The sequence below is a fragment of the Conger conger genome, chromosome 2 (assembly GCF_963514075.1).
Source record: "Conger conger chromosome 2, fConCon1.1, whole genome shotgun sequence".
Taxonomy (NCBI): Eukaryota; Metazoa; Chordata; class Actinopteri; order Anguilliformes; family Congridae; genus Conger; species Conger conger.
The window spans coordinates 74,718,144-74,739,388 of record NC_083761.1 but is presented as its reverse complement, the minus strand read 5'-3'; the positions used below and the strand labels follow the sequence as shown (position 1 = coordinate 74,739,388).

At 45.1% G+C, this 21,245-nt stretch overlaps 1 protein-coding gene across 1 annotated transcript in view; it reads left to right on the top strand.

The window, feature by feature from the left end:
* Positions 1-14,944, top strand: part of LOC133113895 (voltage-dependent T-type calcium channel subunit alpha-1I-like) — a 136,860-nt gene extending 121,916 nt beyond the window's left edge. Inside the window, exons 33-37 of the mRNA XM_061223026.1 lie at positions 9,128-9,277; positions 11,432-11,566; positions 12,121-12,265; positions 12,806-12,996; positions 13,417-14,944. Coding sequence (XP_061079010.1) covers positions 9,128-9,277; positions 11,432-11,566; positions 12,121-12,265; positions 12,806-12,996; positions 13,417-14,061 — 1,266 coding nt within the window. The 3' untranslated portion in view covers positions 14,062-14,944. The remainder of the gene's footprint in view (positions 1-9,127; positions 9,278-11,431; positions 11,567-12,120; positions 12,266-12,805; positions 12,997-13,416) is intronic.
* Positions 14,945-21,245: the final 6,301 nt, after the last annotated feature.

Here is a 21,245-nt window from a genome sequence, read left to right as displayed (position 1 = left end):
AATTAAGAACAGAAGTTGGTCTGGAATCCAGAAACAGATACGGCCCTGCTGTTCACCCCTGGGCTAGAGAGCAGCTGTCCTTTCCACATGAGTAATATGCAGTAACAAATAGCAGCAAGAACATTTATTCTATTCATTTTACCATTCTTTAACACTTAACATATGGAATACTAGATGATATTATACGAATAATGATCACTTATAGAAGTTGCAATATTCCTTGAGTGAAAACACTTGCTTTTATTTCTTTTATTCACCATATTTACAATTTATTGTATTATATTCTTAGAATGTACATTGTATTGTTATAAGGTGAGTATTTAGTATTCTTGGTTTGTAACATCTTTTTTTTCACATTGTTTCACTGTCTGAAGTGTTTCAATAACTACTACTTTAAATACTACTTTAAATAAGCATTTGACCAGATCTTTGGGTTCGACTGAAATAAGAAAACAGAGATTCGCTTCAGATGAGTACTTGACTGCCAGGAGGGATATGCCGTGTACAGAAACAGAGCAGCCACTCGGCTATTGTAAACCGCAGATTACTGCCCTGTTTTATTAGTTGGTAATTGTCGCTGTGGGATATACCCTCATTGATGAAATTGTCTTAATCAACAGATTAAATCATTATCAGAAACCAGCTGCTAATTATAAATTTCATGCTGCAGATTGACAGGTTCCACTTGCTTGCTCTTTATTAATCACCATATGACCACTCCAGCAGCTTGACGTTCATGATTTAAGCTTCTTCTCTTCTCCTGCCTGGGTGAAATGTGCAGTTCCCCTTTAATTTACTGGTCGCTCGTTTCGATAACCTTTAATTACCGCCTTCCTTTCACCCCAGGAATATGTCCAAACTGCTTCAGTGAAGTGAATAATGAGTTTGCTTAACTAATTAAAGGTGGATTGTGGTCTAAATTAAGTGGACATACCCGCAGTCTCCTGGACCTAAGCCACAGACATTCAACCTTCGGCAGAGAGAGGTGAAGTTGTAGAAAACTCAGCCACTAACACCAGTATTCTTACAATGCACTGAAAAAAATTTCATTGGATGAACCTAAAATTTATACTTGAATGAACCTAAAAGTTTTCAATTGAGAAAAATGTAGGTATGCATTTAGTTTTTTGCAGTGAAGCATTATTTTTCAGTGTATCTTTTCCTCCCTATGCTCCCTATCACATTTTCATCCCAAATCAGTAATGGTGCCTCTCGAGTCCCCGCTCAGCCCCCTCTCAGCTCTGTGAGAGCGGCAGCAGAAGCAGTGGCATGACCCCAGAGCATTGAGCTGTGAGGGTATATTTTACAGCTCACAGCCCACACACTTCTACCCCGGAGAGTTAGGGCCAGCACGAGGAGAGGCATATCTCTAACTGAAAGTGCTTGACTGCAAGTCCCTCTCCCGTTGTTGGAAGGAGGTAATGACCCTGCAATCTGAGGAACTCTGGTCAACTAAACCATGGCCTACTGCTTGAGGGTCAGGTGATAGCATTATGCTGCTGTAGACTGCCAGTCATCACCAGCTTGTGATCAAGCCTCGAACCTATAGATATGTAGTGCAAGGTCTGCATGACTTTCAGAGATAAAGAGTGGAGATACATTGTTGTTTCCCCAATATAGTGTTCTTTGGGTACAAATAAGTCATTTTTACAAGCTGAGAAGGCACACAGGAATTATAAACCAATGGCTAGGGGCTAGTATGTACCTGTCTGACTGTTTGTTGAGCACCTACAGTATATAGACCAAGCTACTTAGGAGCAGTTATGTGCGCATTGTCAAAGTTAGGGCTTCATTCCCATCTTCTCTCCATGGCAACTGGTGTTTCTTCTTTAAAAGCTGGCCAGGCGCTAAAACACGCGAACACGCACGCACTTTCATAACCAGCGCGATCCTATGTGGATGAGCTGACTCACAGAAGTGTGCTCTGCCTGGGTGAAACCCACAGGCACACTGGCTTATTCACCTTTCCACGGCTATAAATGGCCTGCTCCCCACACTGGATGCTGCCTCCATTATGCAACTCAAACAGAACGATGATAACCTCGCTCCTCGTTCTCAGTCAGTAGAGAGAGTGATAATTATAGCGCCAGGAGATTAATTTATTTATAGCTTGAATTGTTAAAAAAAGATTGAGCTAGAGGAAGCAAAAATAAGAGAGGCCAAAAATAAAAGATAGAAAAAGAACAACAAGTATGTCATTGAATCCATGAATAAAGAGATCACGAAATCAATAAAAATACAATTATAGAAAAAGCAATAATACTTAAAAATAGCTGTTTTTGAGTTGTCGGCTATGATATTTTTGCTTCTGCAAAATGTTCAGGCGTTTACATAATTGATATCACTCCTTGATTATGCCTGGGCAGCGTCTCGCCTGACTGTGTGATATAAACTCAGTGAGCACTTTATTAGGAAGGCCTGTACGCCAGCTTGCTAATGTACATATTTAATCAGCCAGTCATGTGGCAGCAACTAAATGCATAAAAGCATGCAGACATGGTCAAGAGGATCAGCTGTTTTTCAGACCAAAATGTTATCTAAGTTACTTTGACTGGAATTAATGTTGGTGCCAGACAGGGTGGTTTGAGTATCTCAGAAACTGCTGATCTCCTGAGATTTTCACGCAAAAAAGTCCCTAGAGTTTGCAGAGAATGGTTCGAAAAACAAAAAAACATCCAGTGAGCAGCAGTTCTGCAGGCAAAAACATGACAGGAAGGTGACAGTAATGCAAATAATCACACATTACAACAGTGGTGTGCAGAAGAGCATCTCTGAACACACAAGGTGTCAAACCTTTTAAGTGCATAGGCTACAGCGGCAGTAGACCAATAGTCAAACACATAAGCCTAATAAATACCTAATAAAGTGCTCAGTGAGGATGTCAAAACCATATCAGCACTGTGAAAATGAATATAAGTTGTAATCAGGTCCAAGAATCAACATCATGAAATTGTAGGATTCAGGAAATCCTTAACTTAAAAATGTTTGTCACTTTTTGGTAATTGCTATGCAAGCATTCAACAAGTAGGCATTCTACAGGTAATTACTATGTAATAAGCATTCAACAAGTAATTGCTGTGTAATAAACATTCAACAAGTAGGCATTCAACAAGTAATTACTGTATAATACACAAGTAGGCACTGCCCAAGTAATCACTTTATGGGAAACATTTGACATAAAGTGTGGTGGCATATCTTCCTTATGTACATTTGCGAACACTGTAAGTGATTATGGTACAGGCCGCCAATTAGCCGAGCAGTTTTTATCTGTGTACGTTTGAGTAGTTATATTATTGTAATACACACCGAGCGGAGACACTAGCTGATCTTTTTATATATATGTAGGGATTGAGCCGACAGTATTATCCAGAGGGACATACACCACTTGCAGTGTTTTACATACGGTCCATTTAGACAGATGCGTATTTACTGGAGCAATCTGAGCGCCTTGCACAGGGGTACACTGGCAGCTCCCATCTGGGGACTGAAAGCAGAACCTCGTAATTGCGAGCGCAGTTAGCCAGCCACAACGCTACACCAGCTCCCTCCCACAGCTGTCTCTGTGCTGGCAGTGTGCTCTGGGGGAAGTTATCGCTGAGCGATGGATCTGAGCATCCTCTCGTTCTCCCCCACCTGCAATCAGAGAGGTGTTAACAAGACACGGAGGAGGGGAGGAGGAAGGAGGGATGGAGGAAAAATGCACTGTTATCTACCCTTCATGCCGAGGGGGAGGGAGAGAGGCACAAGGGGGAGGGAGGGGGGAAGAGAGAGTGTAACTGAAGGAAGAATGGCGGAGAGAGATGATGAAGAGATGTAGATGGGGGATGGCGGGAGTGATAGAGAGAAAGTGTCATGTGACAGTGGCAGCGAAGCATGGTGGCGTTGAAAATCTCTCCCAGCCACGCTCTCATTGGTTGGACACAGCTGTTGTCGGGGAACACGCACCCACTGGGCGCGCTCAGTTACCATGCCCCACTGTTATTTGAAACTGCGTCTGATCTCTGGGAGAAGAATGGCCTCCTGGCTGTGTGCTCCGGCCTGGCAGAGCCAAACTCAGGTATTGTAGCTGCCATCATGGCAGTATCTCAAACAGTGTGCTAGGGCTTCCCAACCCTGTTCCTGGAGATCTACCATCCTCTATGTTTCCACTCCAACCCTAACAAAGCTCACCTCATTCAACAACTAGAGCAGGGCTTCCCAACTCTGCCTGGAGATCTACCATCCTCTATGTTTCCACTCCAACCCTAACAAAGCACACCTCATTCAACAACTAGAGCAGCGCTGCCCAACCCTGTTCCTGGAGATCTACTATCCTGCGTATTTTCACAGATGGAGTGAAAACCTACAGGAAGGTAGATCTCCAGGAACAGGGTTGGGCAGCCCTACCATAGGCTAACAAGAACACTGTTGGAGTGTAGAACACGTTAAACACAGCGGGCAAACAGCTATTCGTGTTTACAGGCAAAGAGTAGAGGGAAGCTAAAATGCACTTCAGCTCATACTGACAGTATTGTGGCAATTTTGTCTGATAAAGATGCCAGTGCATGAATCTGTACGATAGATGAGCTATTATGCTCTCCAGGAAGCCAATCAGTTGTATTTTACTTTAATTTTAATCAGCCAGATGAAATGATTGCAGAGTACTGATAGTTAATTGCAGTGACACTGTATTGGTCAGTGTGGTTTTGCGCATTGATGTTTCCTAATGTACTGAACTGAAACATGTGCAATAGATTGACTGACAGAATAATTATACATGAGTCTATGCGCTTGGTCATTTGATTTGCTGCAGTTTATGATTACAGAGCCATTTCTCCTCCCCCCCTTAGCCACAGGCAGATACTGGAGTACAGACGTGTAGCAGAGGGGGGTGTTGTGTGGGATTGGGAGGTATGTGAAACAAGGGGCATTGTGTAGGATGGGGCAGTGCAGGGCAGTAAAAAAGTTACCTGCCGGGGGTGAAGTGGTGAGAGATTTTGAGGCTGGATCATCTGCATCCCGGAGCACCAATCAATGGCTCAGCAGGTTCTCCAGTCCGGCCGCTCTGCGGAGTCTCTGCCGGAGCCCAGCGGGCGTCGCCGGCCAATGAGTGTCTCCACCGCCCGCTGGCCACCGATCGCTCTCCGCTCCCCGCCAGAGAGCCAGAGCACGTTATATAACTCCCGTATGTATGTACGTACACGGGCCAATCGATTAATACTGCACACGGACCTATTGACCGCCGCCACTTTTTTAAAGATCGCTCCCTTTTTCGTTTCTTTCTCTATTTTTCCTATTTCTTTCGTGCCCGCGCTTCAGCTTTTAATTGTTTCAAGCCCCTAAGAAATGTAACGCGGAACGATCCAGAAAAACGAAATAACCCGGCGTACCTCGGAAAGGCCTGCTGAGAACAGCTGCACACTTCACCGGCCCGCCTGTGGGCATTAACCGCCTCGAATCGACGGCGCGCTTGGCAGATATCCTGATCCATATTTACCCCGTGACATCGGCCGGCTCACTGGAGCTGCGAGGCGGGGCGGGGCGGCCAGGCCTCTAATGAAGACGCTGCGTCTGGCCAGACCGCGTCCAAGCGCGCTCCTGCGTCACAGCGTGTCGCCGTTGCATGCTGGGAGTGTCAGCCGGAGATGAATAATGATCTCGAGGTGCTCGGAGGCGTGCAAATTTTTGAACGTGCCACCGGTCCCGCCCTGCTCCACGGCACCGCTGTTGTCCCGACACCGTTTTCCTGTCCCGGAATATAAATGGATTCGCAAAAACCTTTGACCTCTGAATATCACACCAGAACAGATTTGTCACGCGGCCCGTCTGTTTATCGAGCCATGACCGCGCTGGGACGAGGCTGATGACATCCAATCAAGCGGGAGAGAGAGCGTGATGGAAAACCCAAACTGTGTCCGTGCCCCCAGCTCTGCCTGGAATCCTTCACCTGCTGGGAGCGGAGACGGTTTAATGATCAATGAGCAGTACCGCCAGGAGAAAAGCATCGCATTAATACGCAAGCGGCCACATTGTGATGTAACTTTGACTGATTTATTCCGCAGCCAATTTTTCCTCCAAAAATGAAGGGTTGCGCATAAATGTACTGACCCCGTGGCATTTAACGGAAAATATTAGCATTTAGCCGCATGATTTCATTAAACAAAAATGTCTTCGCAAGAATTGCTCCCAGAGAAATAAACCCACACATGGGACAGCCCTGACAGGTTCATTACCCCGCTGTACTTTAAAATGAATACGCATTTAACGGAGACAGATAATTAATTACACGCACATTTCTTCCGCTTGTACATTTGCTTGATTTTAAAGAGCCTGGGTAATGTAAAACCGAGAATATTCTGTTTGCACCCACGGTTAAGCAATCATGTTTTTTCATGTGTGCGAAAGGAAATTACAAGGCTTCAGAATCAGATATCGTTTAATTAAGGAACATGAGAATTACTCATTTCCATTACAGCTGTGTAAGGAAACCAGGACAGATAAAAGGACTCGAGCCTTCAGTTAAACTTGTTTTCCGGTCTGAGGAATGCAGTGAGCCCTGCATTCAGTAGCACCCATATCACTGGACTCGGGTTTGAATCCTCACACTGCTGTGTCACAGGACGTTACATTACGATCACGAATCTGATTCTCTTCTCCAGAGTGGCACAAGTGGATCACATCAGTATTTGTCTCAGGAACACAAAACAGCCCTTTCCCTAAAAAAAGCACAGCTCGCCCATCTGTGTGTAAGTGGGAAGGTTAGCCAAACAACAAACCAGTAATTAGTACATTAATACCATTAAAGTAAATACCAATGTACAGCTATCTTTATATGGCGAAATCTAAAATAGTGTCCACAATGAAATCCAAAAGGAGGCAGAATGGGTAAAGGTTGGTAGAGGTCAAGGTCAAAGTAGACAGTTGAGCTTCAGGCAATGGTTTGCCATCCAGCTGGAGATTTTTTGTAAGCAAGCAGAGATGTAGCCTTCTGTATGCCAAAAGCAGTGAAGGAAGGATGGAGAGAAAATTTCTTCAGCTTAAGGGTGATAAGGTGGGCAGTAGGCTGAGATGACCGAACCAGGAGTATATAGAGAGATGAGGAGAGGGAGAAGGACCAAACCCTGGGACGCCTGTCATGGGGTTATGAGGTCTATAACGATGCTCCTCCTTCTATACTGTCCTTTTGGTTTTCACTCCAACCCTAACAAAGCACACCTCATTCACCAGCTAGAGTAGGGCTGCCCAACCCTGTTCCTGGAGACCTACCATCAAGTAGCTTTTCACTTCAGCCCTAACTATTATGTTCCTGTTTTCTGTCTGTTAGTTTATCATTGTTTATTATCGTTATTCTTGTAATTTATTATTTTTCATATTCATGTCTGGTGTTCTGTTTATAGTCATTAGTCTTTGCACTCGTCTTCCCCTGTGATGTCTGAGTCTGAATGTTTACGAGCCCAGTCACTCCCTTGTCTGTGTGCCCCACTATTCGCGTGTTTTGGACTCTTCTTTTGGATCTGCTTTTGTACTTTTCCCTGTGGACTGACCCCCTGGTTTTTGATATTTTGCCTGTTTGTGATTACGCTCTGTCTACCCCTTCATCTGCAAGTGAACCTGCCATTTTCCACAACCCTGTGTCTGCTTCTGGTTCCTCTGTCCTGTACAAATTATGGCTGAAATTAAAACATACAGGACAGTAGATCTCCAGGAACAGAATTGACTGGCCTGGGACGTCACTTTGACTGAAAAAAGCAGAGTGTTAGCCCTGGTCTAGGATGTCATTTTGACTGAAAAAAGGAGAGAGTTATTTTAATATGTTCATGGGTTTTACATGGAAGGGGAAGTAGAGAGATGGGATGGTGGTTCTGGAAGACAGAGGGGGAGCCAGTATATTCAGTTTGTTTGGAGACTATGGGGACTCCAGTGACAACGATGAGTCTGTATGTGTCCTTGCAGAAGATCCCTTCTCATACCTCCATTTCCCTGGCAAAAAAATGAAATTGATTTATGAATTTATTCATGAGTTCATGAGAAATGTATTTACATTTGAATTCGCCATGAGTATGTTGGCTACAGTAAGTAAACAAATCAGGAAAATAAATGAGGGGAATGTTGAAATAAGCTCATGTATAAACAGATGGTAGTCCTGGGAACCATGAGGTTTGTATAAAATGATAAGGCTTCGCATTGTTGCTGATGGAGGACACAGCAGCTACTGTACATTGCTGAAGTTTTAAAGTGGTGCGCACAAGTCCAGTAGGGAAACATATAATATGCAGATACTGGCCAATAAGAAGCTTTTTAAGTGTTCCCACTCCCAGCATTTACTTAAAAGGGAAACGGATTTGAAATCCTATGGAACTACAAAACATTTGCACGCAGTAAGGTTTTCAGTGTTACTTCACCCTTGACTGTACTTGAGTGTACTTGAGTCCAGTAAGCGGCACTCTTACTCTCTCAGCTAAAATGCACTGTATCAGTATACAGGTGATTTTACACTGAATGTTTTCTTTGTTTCATATTTAAACTGGAAAGGTTTCCACCAGTCCTTTATGCGGTGATGCGATTATCATCCACCCTGCACATGCTATAGCCAGGAGTCTCTTGGCAGAATTATTCACACTGACAGCTGGGAAGTGTGGGCACCTGACGCTAGAGTCTCCCCTGTATTATCACACACAAGTTACTCCTCTGTCACAATGGCTGGGATTCAATCAATAGTTTGGAATTAATACCAAGGATGTTTTTTCTACACAAACACACTTTGGGGGGGTTCGGCAATCACTACAAACAGAATCACCAAATTAAAGAAATGTGTACTTGCAATAATTCTAAGTCAGTAAGCCAATGTATGAATGGGCATATGTGTTTTTGAGAGAAAGAGAGGGAGGAGAGAGAGGAGAGAGAGAGAGAGAGAGAGAGAGAGAGAGAGAGAGAGAGAGACCGGTTTCTGTAAAGTGGTGGTGTGTGTGTGTTTGTACTCCAGGAGAATGCAGTGTTGTGTGTGTTTGTATTCCAGGAGAACACAGTGTTGTGTGTGTTTGTATTCCAGGAGAACACAGTGTTGTGTGTATTTGTACTCCAGGAGAACACATTGTTGTGTGTTTTTGTATTCCAGGAGAACACAGTGTTGTGTGTGTTTGTATTCCAGGAGAACCTGTGGCTGGACAGCGTGTCTCTCCTCATCAGAGACTCCTTTGAGGGGGAGATGCTGATGATCGATAACCTTTCTGGATCCGTGTTCCACCACTACTCCTCTCCTTCCTCCTGCAAGGACTGCTGCAAGCACCACCCGCAGCAGGTATGACAACATTACATTACATTGCATTACATTATTGGCATTTGGCAGACGCTCTTATCCGTACAGTTGATTAGACTTAAGCAGGAGACAGTCCTCCCCTGGAGCAATGCAGGGTTAAGGGCCTTGTTCAAGGGCCCAACGGCTGTGCGGATCTTATTGACAAGTTCTGCTAACACTGTACAATGAGGTTTCATGAATTAGCATTAACTAATGTGGTTGTTAAAGGTGAAATAGGTAATTTCGGACTTCTAACGGTCAAGAGAGGAATTGCAGCAGCAAACACCTTCAAACCACAACACTGTGAACGCACTGAGGTTGAAATGCCATTGGCTGTGGCAATTAGAACCAATTTTCAACCAATGAGCTTGAATTATTGTACAGTTAAACGATGAGTGCCAGCCCCTCAACTGCATATTTTGAAACCAAAATTTAAGGACTATAAACACAGGCAGAGGGTGAGTCAACATGTCAGTGAACCTTTTTCAATGATAGGAAGGGATTTACAACGGTCTTGTAACAATGTTTTAACACAAAAATCTTACCTACTGTACCTTGAACTAATGTAGTTGTTAACTACTGAGAAGTTCTATCCAGCTTTTTTAATGTATTTATACATCATTAATTCATGTTACAGTAGCAGTTACATTAGTAGATGCCAATTCATACTGGAATAAAATTCTTTATTGTTGATAGATTTGTTCTAACGCTTATTGCTTTGAACATTCTGATGTTTGCATATATTTATGCATGAGAATTTGTGTCTTCAAATTATGTGGAACTTGAATTTCTGGGTCCATTGACTTCTGGGATTAAAAAAAAACAAAAGTTTAGCTTCAGCTAAAAGGCCCGACTAATTGCATCATCACCCTTGGAAGAAATGCAAAATCATCATGTAACAGCCGCAGACTTGGTGTGTTTGGACGCCATGTAAATGAGACATTACTTGAGTGAGAATTTACTTACAATTCCACTTTCCTCAAGGGATTTTCTCATTAACTTAAGTTTCATTATAAATACCATTGGCAAGCATTTGATAAGGTCAGAGCTTGAAACTTGCTCAAAATGCAAAAATGTACCACTATTGCTAAAAAATAAATTGCATCATTGCCCACAGTGAGTCACTGTTTCAGATTAATGAGCCGATTTCATTGGCTTTCCATCCAGACTTGTTAACAGGCCAAGCTGAATCGTTAATTTGTATGATGCAACCACAGAAATACAGCAAAACAAAAAATGCAGCTTCAAAATGTAAATGTCTTTTAAATAAGAATCTTTTTTTCTAGCTCTTGCCAGAAGATGTTGTATTATTTGTTTGTACAATATGTGCTTGTACTGTACTGTTTTAAAATAGCCTCAATATTGCAGGTGTTTGACGTGTTGAGAAATGCATCAGGCGAGCTCAAGGTTGGACGTTCTGCATATGTACATGCGGTTATTGCGGTTATTATTCTTGGAACAGCTTGTGGATCCTCATGTAGGAAACGCATGTTTTAACATGGGGCGAAGATGATTGCTCAGAACCATCTGGGAGGATAGGCCCGGCTAAGGCTCAGTATGGTGCATTCGTACCTCTCTGCCTCTCACTGTGCAGGGTGACAGCAGGTCAATCTCTCCAGCCTGCAGTTTTGCCTTTTGCCTCAACTGTGATTTATTGGCCGTTCTTACCCTTATCTTAGAACTTCAAACCCTGCTGTTTCCAGGGACCATCTTTGTATGTTCTCTCCAATTCCTGTCGGAAACGTAGAAATTCAGCCAGACAGAATTTGTGTAGAAGTGCCCCTTTCTAAGACCTCAGAAGACCTTTTTACAGTCTCTCTCTCCCTCCCCAACCTCTCTTTCTCCCTTTCTCTCCCTCCCCAACCTCTCTTTCTCCCTCTCTCTCCATCCCCAACCTCTCTCTCTCCCTCTTTCTCCCTCCCAACCTCTCTCTCTCCCTCTCTCTCCCTCCCAACCTCTCTCTCTCCCTCTCTCTCAACAACCCCCCTCACCCTCCCTCTCCCTCTCGATCTCCCTCTATCTCTCTCATTCTTCCCCTCTCTCTCCCTACCCCCTCTCTCTCTCCTGCTCTCTCCCTCCTCAACCTCTCTTTCTCCCTCTCTCTCCCTCCCAACCTCTCTCTCTCTCTCTCTCTCTCTCTCTCGCTCTCTCTCTCAGATCCAGTTGGCCGAGATAGAGCAGGCGTCTCTGATGTCAGAGCAGCTATCGGACAAGTCCTCGTCCCTGGCTCTCCCCGATGACCTCAGCTTGGACGACCACAGCTCCTACCAGCTCCTGGTGAGAGACAGCAAGGTACAGCGACTTCCGGTGGCCCCTTCCGCATGAGGGTGGCCCCCCAAGCCTCAAAGCTGAGCACTCTACGGTCCTCTCGTTCGACAGCCAGTCACTGGATCCGACGGCTCAGTCTGTGTGCTGTGTTGCTCCTGTCATTAATGTATGTGCTTATTTTTAGTGCCTCCATATGGCGTACTGTGGCGAAGTTAAAGGTAGCTCGCGTCTCTGTGTTCTGTGTGCTCCATCTGACGCGCCGCGGTGCCTCGTTGGAAATAAAACCCAATTATTCCATAATTAGACAGCGGCGGTGAACATAGAGGAGCTGACAGATGAGAACAATGAAGCATGTTTTTGTGTGTTTTTTTCCCGACGCTTATTTAGCAGAAGGTGTGAAATATGTTAGTGAAATGGGGGGGGGGGGGGGGGGGGGGGGGGGCGTGTTTTCTGTCTGAAGACGGCGTTGGGAGAAAGCGAGAGAGGAGGAGAGAGACGCTGAGAGCTGACCCTGCAGGGAGCCCCTGGGTCCTATGTGCCGGGAGGGTAACCCCTCTGCCTGTGTCTCGTTCCCACAGGAGGGCAGGAGCAGCAGCATCTCCCACAGCTCTGAGGAGTTGGTGGAAGGAGGTGCAGAGTCTCCGTCCTTCTGCCCCAGGGGTGAGGAGGAGGGAGGGCTGTTTGAGCTCCAGGACCCAGCCCACACACCGGCCCACAGTGCAGGTATGCCCCGCACACTTATCAACTAGGCTCTACGTCACCTTAGCTTTAGGTGAAAGTGACATCGATGCTTATTTAGTCATTTACTCATCATGACTGTTAGAAAACCCCAGAGAAGAAAAACTGAAAAACACCATACCTCACCATCCCTGCTTACCAGACCATGGTCAGATTCATAATTGTTTTGGATTCAAATACCTTTCTACACTTGACTGAGCTTGTCTGGTGTACTGGAACCTGACAAACACTCAGAAAATGCAAACCCCACCTTCTGGTCTCCTTGGTTTCACCAGGCAAGATCAATCAAGCACAGAAAAGCACAATCCAAAATAATTATGTATTAAACCTAGATCTGCTGCTTACACAGAGACCCTTTTAACTGTTAACTTTCATAAGTGCTAAACTATGTGCCACACAAACTTGTTACCATTTAATGTTAATAAAGAAACAGAGTTTCAGCCTCTCTGTTAGACTGACCAGCCAGGTAAAGGATAAGGCCATTACCTCGCTGTTAGACTGACGGTTCCTCTTCCCGTCCTCCAGATGGCGCTCTCCTCAGCAGTGGCTGCGGTGGAAGCAGGACCGGGTCCTCCCCTCTCTTTCACCTCCCTGCAGAGTTCTTCCACCCTGCAGCCACGGCCAACCCCAGCAGCCCCGGCCCCAGACTGACCTCCCCAGCCTCCTGGGCCTCCCTCCGCTCCCCTGGGGCCAACAGCAGGGAGCTGGGCCTGCAGGTACCACACACTACCGACCGGAGTCTGAGTGAAGCTCAAATACAGCTGCAGTGCTATTACTGCTACTACTACTACTTACTGCTGCTACTAATAATAATTGGTGTACTCCAAAGTCATACATGTTAGGTTAATTGGAGGATCTAAATTTCCCATTGATATGAGTGTGTTGTGAGAGTGAATGGTGTGTGTGTGTCCTTGGCAACCTGTCCTGTGTGTAACCCTGCCTCTTGCCCAATGCATGCTGGGTTAGGCTTCAGCCCCCCACGAGACCCTGACAAGAAATAAGCGGGTTATATAATGGATGGATGGAAGTATAATTTGCTGTTGTTATTATTGTTATCTTGATTACTCTAGTATTTGTTTTTCATGAACATACAAAACTTGTTCTCCCACCGCCCGGTGCCCTCTCTCTCCCCCCAGCACCCGTCCCACAGTGACTCTTCCCTGGCTACGGGGAGCTCGGAGGGCAGCCTGCAGATCACCCTGGAGGAGGGCCTGTGCTTCAGCGTCTCGCCCCCTAGAGACCTCCGCCTGCCCCTGCCCCTGCTCTGCCCGATCCCCGCCGCCTCCGGCTGTCCCCCGGGAGAGACTCTCAGACCCCTCACGCACCCCGAGCCCCCGCCCGCCTTCAACCTCCAGGCCACCAGGGGGCACCAGAGGAGCCAGAGCAGCTGCGGGGGCAGCAGCAGCCCGGGCTGCACCAGGCAGGACTCCATGGACCCCTCCGACGAGGACCTGGGCATCGGAGGCGGCGGCTCCAGCCAGGCCTGCAACAGCGAACACTTGTCGGAGACGCTGAGCAGCCTGTCGCTGACCTCGCTGCTCTCCCCCAGCTCGCTGGCACTCCCGCTGGCGAAGAAGTGCAACAGCACCGGCAGCCTGGAGCAGAGGAGCGCGCTGGCGCGCGGGCGGGACGGGCGGCGGCTCTGCGGGACGGACCCCCGGGGGTACCTCTCGAACCCTTGGGCCGAGGAGAGGGGGGACAGGGGAGGGGAGGCCGAGGAGGGCCTCGCGGTGAAGAGCACCAGCCAGACCACAGTCATGAGCTCCAGGAAAAACAGATGAAAGCTCCTTCTGTGGTCGGGTCCTCTCCGGGCTAGCCCAACCGCTAACTCACATGCGTTCTGTGAACTGCTCCCTCTCTTTTGTTCGTGAAGCGTCTCTGTGTTGTGTTTCCCCTGGAACGGCGGAACGGGAGAGCCCCTGATTTCAGGGAGAGTACGGCGGCTACGTAGAGAGACAGGCGGCCGTCTCCTTCAGATTGGGCTCAGGGAGGGCGGCGTAGCCTGTTCAGAAGACCACAGCGGAAGTGGGCTAGTGAAGGATCCACAGGGAAAGGCCAGCACAGAGAAGCCTGGAAAACCCTTGCTGGATATTCAGTGGTGTTGAACAGCATGATTTTAATGACTAAATTAAAGCAAATGAGCAAAAAAAACATTTTTCAAACAGGGCCAATGTAAGGTATGAAGTCAGTGGTAACTGGATAAAACGCCAGTGTTTTTGAACAGGCATTTCAATGGAATGTGCACCTATAATCGTAACGCCGGCAGTAATTTAGGGAATGTTTGTGTTAGGGATTTGACAGGAAGAGAGAATTGCTAATGATGTTAAATGAAATGAAGAGAAAGGGCTAAGATGACCTGGCCTTCAGACCAGACCCTCTCCCTCTGAGAAAGAAAATTGAGCTTTCATGAATAATTTGTGTTCGGAATATGCCACAGGGCAAGTGTGTGTGTGTGTGTGTGTGTGCAGGTGTGCATGGGTGTGTGTGTGTGTGTGTATATGTGTGTGTATGCATGTGTGAGCGTGTGTTAATGCATGTGTGTATGTGCGTTTATGCATATGTTTATGTGTGTATGCATGTGTGAGCGTGTGTTTATGCACATGTGTGAGCGTGTGCATGCATGCGTATGTGTGTTTGTATGTGTGTGTATGCATGTGTGAGCGTGTGTGTGCATGCGTGCGTATGTGTGTTTGTATGTGTGTGTATGCATGTGTGAGTGTGTGTGTGTGTGTGTGTGCATGTATGCGTGTGTATGTGTGTTTGTATGTGTGTGTATGCATGTGTGAGCGTGTGTGTGCATGCGTGCGTATGTGTGTTTGTATGTGTGTGTATGCATGTGTGAGTGTGTGTGTGTGTGTGTGTGCATGTATGCGTGTGTATGTGTGTTTGTATGTGTGTGTATGCATGTGTGAGCGTGTGTTTATGCGTGTGTGTGTGTGTGTGTGTGTAGGCTGTAGAGTGCCAGCTCAGAACTGGACGAGCGAGGAAAGCAGACAGGAGCTCATGTCTTCACAGGAGAAGTGAAAGGGTAGGCGTTGGCATGGGTTGTCATGGGAACGGCACGAGTGGAGAGAGACACCGTGTTTAGAGTGCTGTTTAATCCTAAGTGTGGAAGAGCCAACAAACATAGGGAAGGGGAATGATGTAGTACCTCACTCAAAGTAGTTTTGAGTTTGGTGAGATCACTATAATATACGTAGCTATATATGAAAACAGACATGTCAGTTCAAGGATCATTTTTGTTTTCAGACTATTTTTAAGAGTCGAGAAAGGATGAGAGGGAAAGCAACATGTGTCCTCGACTTTCCTTGGTTTCTTTACCCATGGTTTCCTTGCGTATATCTCAGCAGTGGCTTCCGGTTCTGTGCGGTTTGTGAAAGGGAAGATCAGTCAAGCAGAAAGTAAGAGTGCATAGGACGTGGCCTCTTAGGATTCATGAAATCTCAAATGGAGGTTCCCTTCAGATATTTCTGTCACGTAAGTATCAGTGCAGACGGGGTGGCCAGTGTAGTCCAGCATGGGAAGGTGTTTCAGAAAGGACCGAAAGTTATTTATCCCGTTCTGTGACCCGACAAAATTATTCTGTAATTCTGAAATCAAATTGTTTGAGTGTCACACATGAAGGTTTATGCGATTTTCAAGAATGTATTTGTAATACACTGATATTACCTGGCATGAATATTGAACTGAATAACGACACATCCTCTTTTCAAAGATTTTATGCAATCGCCTTGACTGTACCTTTTTGTGTGACACTCAAAAAAAAAAAAAAAAACAGCAGGTATTCCAGAATTCCCAGATTTGTATTATCATTGTTCCAAAGCCTAATATGTACTAGATGTTTTTATGGCTGTTGTTAATGATTAGAATAATGAGCAGAACACAGGCTGACGTGGATATGGATGACACTGTAGTCTAATGAGTATAAGAGTCTGCGCTCTGGAGGGCTGAAGGAGTGAGCCGTCCTTTAGCGGAGGACCGTCTTCTGTTCTAATTGTGAAAAAGAGTTCTGCACATTAGTGCTGTCTACATGTCTTTGTAACGGTGTTAAGATAAATAGATAAAAAAAGATGGGTGACTTATGCTATCGATGGGCTGTTTGGGTTTACAAGATGTCCCGGTTTATTTATTTTATATTTTATTTTCTGTTTAATGATTTTGCACATTCAAGGATGGTGACAGAATTGATCCATGTTACAAGTGGGTAAACCCCCCCCCAAAGAAAAAAAAAAAGACAATGAAGCAAGTTAAGAACATTTCAATCATTTATTTTATAGAATTCTACCAATATATAGCACCATTCTTAGGTTCCAGGACTGGAGGCCAAAAACCTCTTATTAAACCCTTTGAAGTGTAGGCCTTTTTTGAATTTTCAGTGTTGTAGAACTTCATTGCTTATAATTACCAGTAGTGATGGTTACATCAGCATTAGAATGTTCGTTTAAAAACTTTCTAATCGCATAAGTGTGATGTTACACCTTAAAGGGTTAATCGATGTTTCCGCTGAGCAACAACATGAGAACTGCTTCCAGTGGCCTCATCAAGCAAAGATGATAGTGAGAAGAACTCAGGGCTTTGAAAAACATAAAAACAAAAGTGCTTTGGTTTCTTTGGGTCTGGAAGTACAGAACTCAACAATACCCCAGGGGTACTGGTTCTTAAATGCAACTTCTCTGTGGATATGTGGTTATGAAACATTGTTCTTGTATCTGCAGAACAATTTGTGTTCATTCCTGCTTTCATTCTGGAGTTAAACTTCATGACAGTCCCTTAAAAACTGCTGCACTGACCATATTGTAAACATACCTGGGACAGGTGTGGACATCCCAGGTCCTGAAGTGCCTCGATGGTTCAGGTTTTTGTTCCATCCGAGATTGATTGGTGGATTGTTACGGGTCTGAACTGTCGAACCCAATTCTGATTGGTTAAAAGTTCAGTACTCCAGCACGCGCTCATTGTGTTCAGCACCTGCTAAGTGACCCAGTTACAGTATGTAGGATTTGGATGGAGCAAAAACCAGAACGGCATCACGGCCAAGCTTCCCTACCCCTAACTCTGGACATTTGCATGGTACCTCCCCTCACCCCCCCCCCCGCCACACACACACACCATTGGACATTTTAGAGCATTATTTTTGTATTTTTATTGTATTTTCTGTTCTGTGACACTGCACAGATTAAACATGAGTACATGTAGCATGGTCCGAAAACTGGAAATGTATTTGCACATTATTTTATAAACCGATTCTGCCAGTAGAGGTCTGTCAGGATCGTCGCATAACTAGAGCGGTCCTTTCCTCGGTGATAACTGATGCCAGATGTCACGTCGCAGCGTTCGACAGGACCGGGTCGAGAGTACGGCCACCGAGTGATCGCGAGGAAAGAGTAACCAAAATGTCACGCAGTGGAGTGAAATCCAAGCAAACATGCACTGTCAGTGTCGACTCTCCATTTTTTGATTAATGATGGGAAAATGTCATACCTGAAAATGACTACATTGAATTGCATGTTTGCTATTTGTTCCAGCCAGTGGCATGTATTAAACAAGAGTGAGAGATAGAATTTTAGATGTTTGTGTTTATTTGCAAGTGTCTACAATGGTGTTTAGCCATCTTTACATTGCTCTTACTTTTCAGACATGAAACACGCTCAACACTCAAATGTATTTCATTCATGGTTACATGTTTGCACTGGTAATGTTACAAAATAAGTCTAGATTTGTAAAAGCCTCACCCAAATATGGAGCATCGATTGAGGTTGTGGCATATAGGATGGATGTAGTGTGTATATATACATATGTACAATATATAACTTCTGTCAAATATGTAGGTGGATGGGCACTGCAGAGAAGATTTATAAAATGTGCCACTGAACATTTCACAAAATGGTGTATGGGGTGGATCCTGTCACACTGAAAAATGGCAGACTCTGAAGGTCTCATTGTGCGCTCTGTGAAGGGCTTTGTGACGCTGTGCCTTTTGAACACTCCCCAGATCTTTACCCAGATGCTTCACTGAAAACACTGCGTTGAGTCAGCCTTGCCTGGCTCCAGTGATGAGGTAAAGAGTTTTCATGACCATGCATAATTGTGTTCTCCGCGACAATACATGTGTGAAAGAAAGCTGAGAATCTTCAACTCAAATGTATTTTACGCATACATGCACTTGTGCACACACACACTTGTATACACACACAAATACAAGTGCAGGCATACACATGTATGTACACACATACACACACACACACACAAGTGCAGCCATACTGTATACTTGCACAAGCACACACACACACACACACACACACACACACACATATATATGCACACACTCACATACAAGTGCAGGCATAGACGTACTCACACACACACACACGGACAAGCGCACAGACGCGTGCACACACACACACACGGGCGTGCAGGCATACACATTCACACACACACAAATGCACACACAGTAAGTGCTGCGTCTCTATTTATAACCCTCTCCAGGCCATCACTGTCTTCCAAATGTCACAGTATCCCTCTCTAAACCGTTTCCACAGTGCATCACACACTCAAGGGCTCTAACAGCGCTCAGACACAGGACCTCCCAGCAGCCAAAATACTGCTCAGCCATCACTAGAAGGGTGTGTGTGTGTGTGTGTGTGAGAGAGAGAGAGAGGGGACGGCAGATAAGTCCAGGGCAGAATGTGCAGAAGTTTGGTTAGTGATAAGTAGTACTTTGGGTTTCAAAGTTTAATGGAATGCCAGTCAAGGCCCTGCTTCCGGGATCACATCTCCCTCAGTGTTCCTCCCTCAGGCCTGTAGCGTTCTGCTTCACAGAGCTATGCTGTAACTGGCCAGTTATAGAGCAAGGTGTTTGGCTGAAGTTACTTTTATGAAGGATTTTAGGGGTATGGGGTTGTTACTGACTTGCACTGCGTATCCATGCAAGTGTCACGTAAGCGTCATTTAGCACTAGACACTGTAGTACCTTGTTTGGTGTGTGCAGCATTACACACACCATTTACTTTTCACAAGACGTGAGCTGAAATTTATAAGGTTCTAACTGACATTTTTGACAGAAATTAGCTTGCGTCCTAAATATGTTTTTCAGAGCACTCCATACATGTGTGAAGTTTTATTCAAAAATAAAAAAATACTGTTTAAAAGTATGACAAAATGTAAAAGGGTGTATCTGCTAGGAGCCCATTCACTTTGGAATCTTTGAAGCTCAATATCTCAAAAGCACTCAGAACCTTCTAATTCTCAGATCACGAAGTTGCCAATGACAACGCCACAAGCCCAAACAACTTGAACAGCCATTAGTGTGCACTTCAATGATGAACATGCTAGGTTTACAAGTCCAAGTGCACCCTCTTATCTTGCGAGAGTGCTCTAAAGTAACAGCCCAAACCGGTGTATTTGTAAAAGTCTAGGCCAGAAATGCAGAATCGGTCTGGGCTACCTTGTGGGAAGACAGGTAGACTGGCTGACTAAGATTGAAAGCTTTCTCATTCTATCAAATAGATCTTGGGTAGCCTGGCTGTTGAAGTGCTTTCCGAATGTGCTTTAGTATTTAGTATGTTCAGTGGTGGTTCACGATCCATCAAGTACCACATGCTGGGTCACCCAGGCCTCTGGGTGAACTGAAGTAAAACAGGTACTATGGTAACGCTGCGTTGGTGTGTGACATCTCTCTAAATGAGGTCACAGTTTTTCTTCTTCACAGTCCCTTTTACAGCCAATAGGACAGCCTCGAAAAAAAATATAACTAGAGATTGTGCTCTTTCAAACGAAAACTGAATTTATTCTCTGGGAATGACCCCTCTAAAATAAGAGCCTGGCTGGCTGACCCCAAAATCGATTAGACTGATCTACAAAATCCTCATCACATTTACATCACTTCACGTGCCATTTTAGGTCTTGGTATCCTTCGTCTGGGAATTTATTCTATTTTTGAGAAATGGTTCCAGAGTATTAAACTGAGAACTCCATCTTGTTCAGAACTCTAGCCCCTTTGAAGAGTGACGGTTGGTTCAGACGCTAATCACACCTGTGAATCACACCTGTGAATTAGCTTTGGAAGTCTGCCCTGTGCCTCTGGGACTATGCCCAAATAACTTAGAGCAAAGGCTTGATACGCGGCGGGGTTTCTTCCAGATAACAGGGCTGTCTGAAATATTTAATGGCTTTTTAGTGATTTCATGGAAAGAAGAAAAGAAAAAGTGGAGAAATGTATTCAGTACGATCATGGCAAACCGCTTAGCCTTGCAGATGTATACCAGAGCTGCACTGGCCTTGCATTCAGGCTTTCAGGGACATTTCATTCTCCAATCTCTGAATGAACTCATTGGAAAATATTGTCTACATAAGAGGTCAGAGCACACTTGTCCATTTGAGGCTTTGGTAAAGAGATCGCTAAGTGATATAGCAAAGTACAGGGAGGCTCGTGGGATATCCTACAGACAGAGACTGGAGGATATCCTATCATTTCCCCCTGTAGGACCCCTCCCCCCTCCCCTCCCTATGAACACTCGTGCCAGGTCAGGAGTAAAGAGCTTTACATGAATGGAAATAGGACCAGGAGGTTTTAGGACTTTAGGGGCAGAGACTACAGTCGGGCTGAAAGCACTCCTACACCTCTGTTAGCCTTTAGCTCAGTTAGATTACACAATATGTATTTATGCAAGCAAATAAACATAAGACAAACTCTTTAGTTAAGTTTGGTTTATTGTTAGTGACTTTTTTTTTAAAATAGCGGATGGTGGTGGTTTTTTTTTGCCCCCATTTAATCAATATTACGAGGCTATTATTTGGCTAACTAAGCTAACGGCTAACGGAGAGTGAGCTACGCAAACTCGATGTACGTCGGAGTGCTTTCAGCCCGACTTGTCCCCAATTTCTCATGTTATTTGTGATGAGAAACTCAGCAGACCAGGGTCCCTGTCAGGGAGCCTTAATGAAGGATGTAGCCACCCGTTGGAAA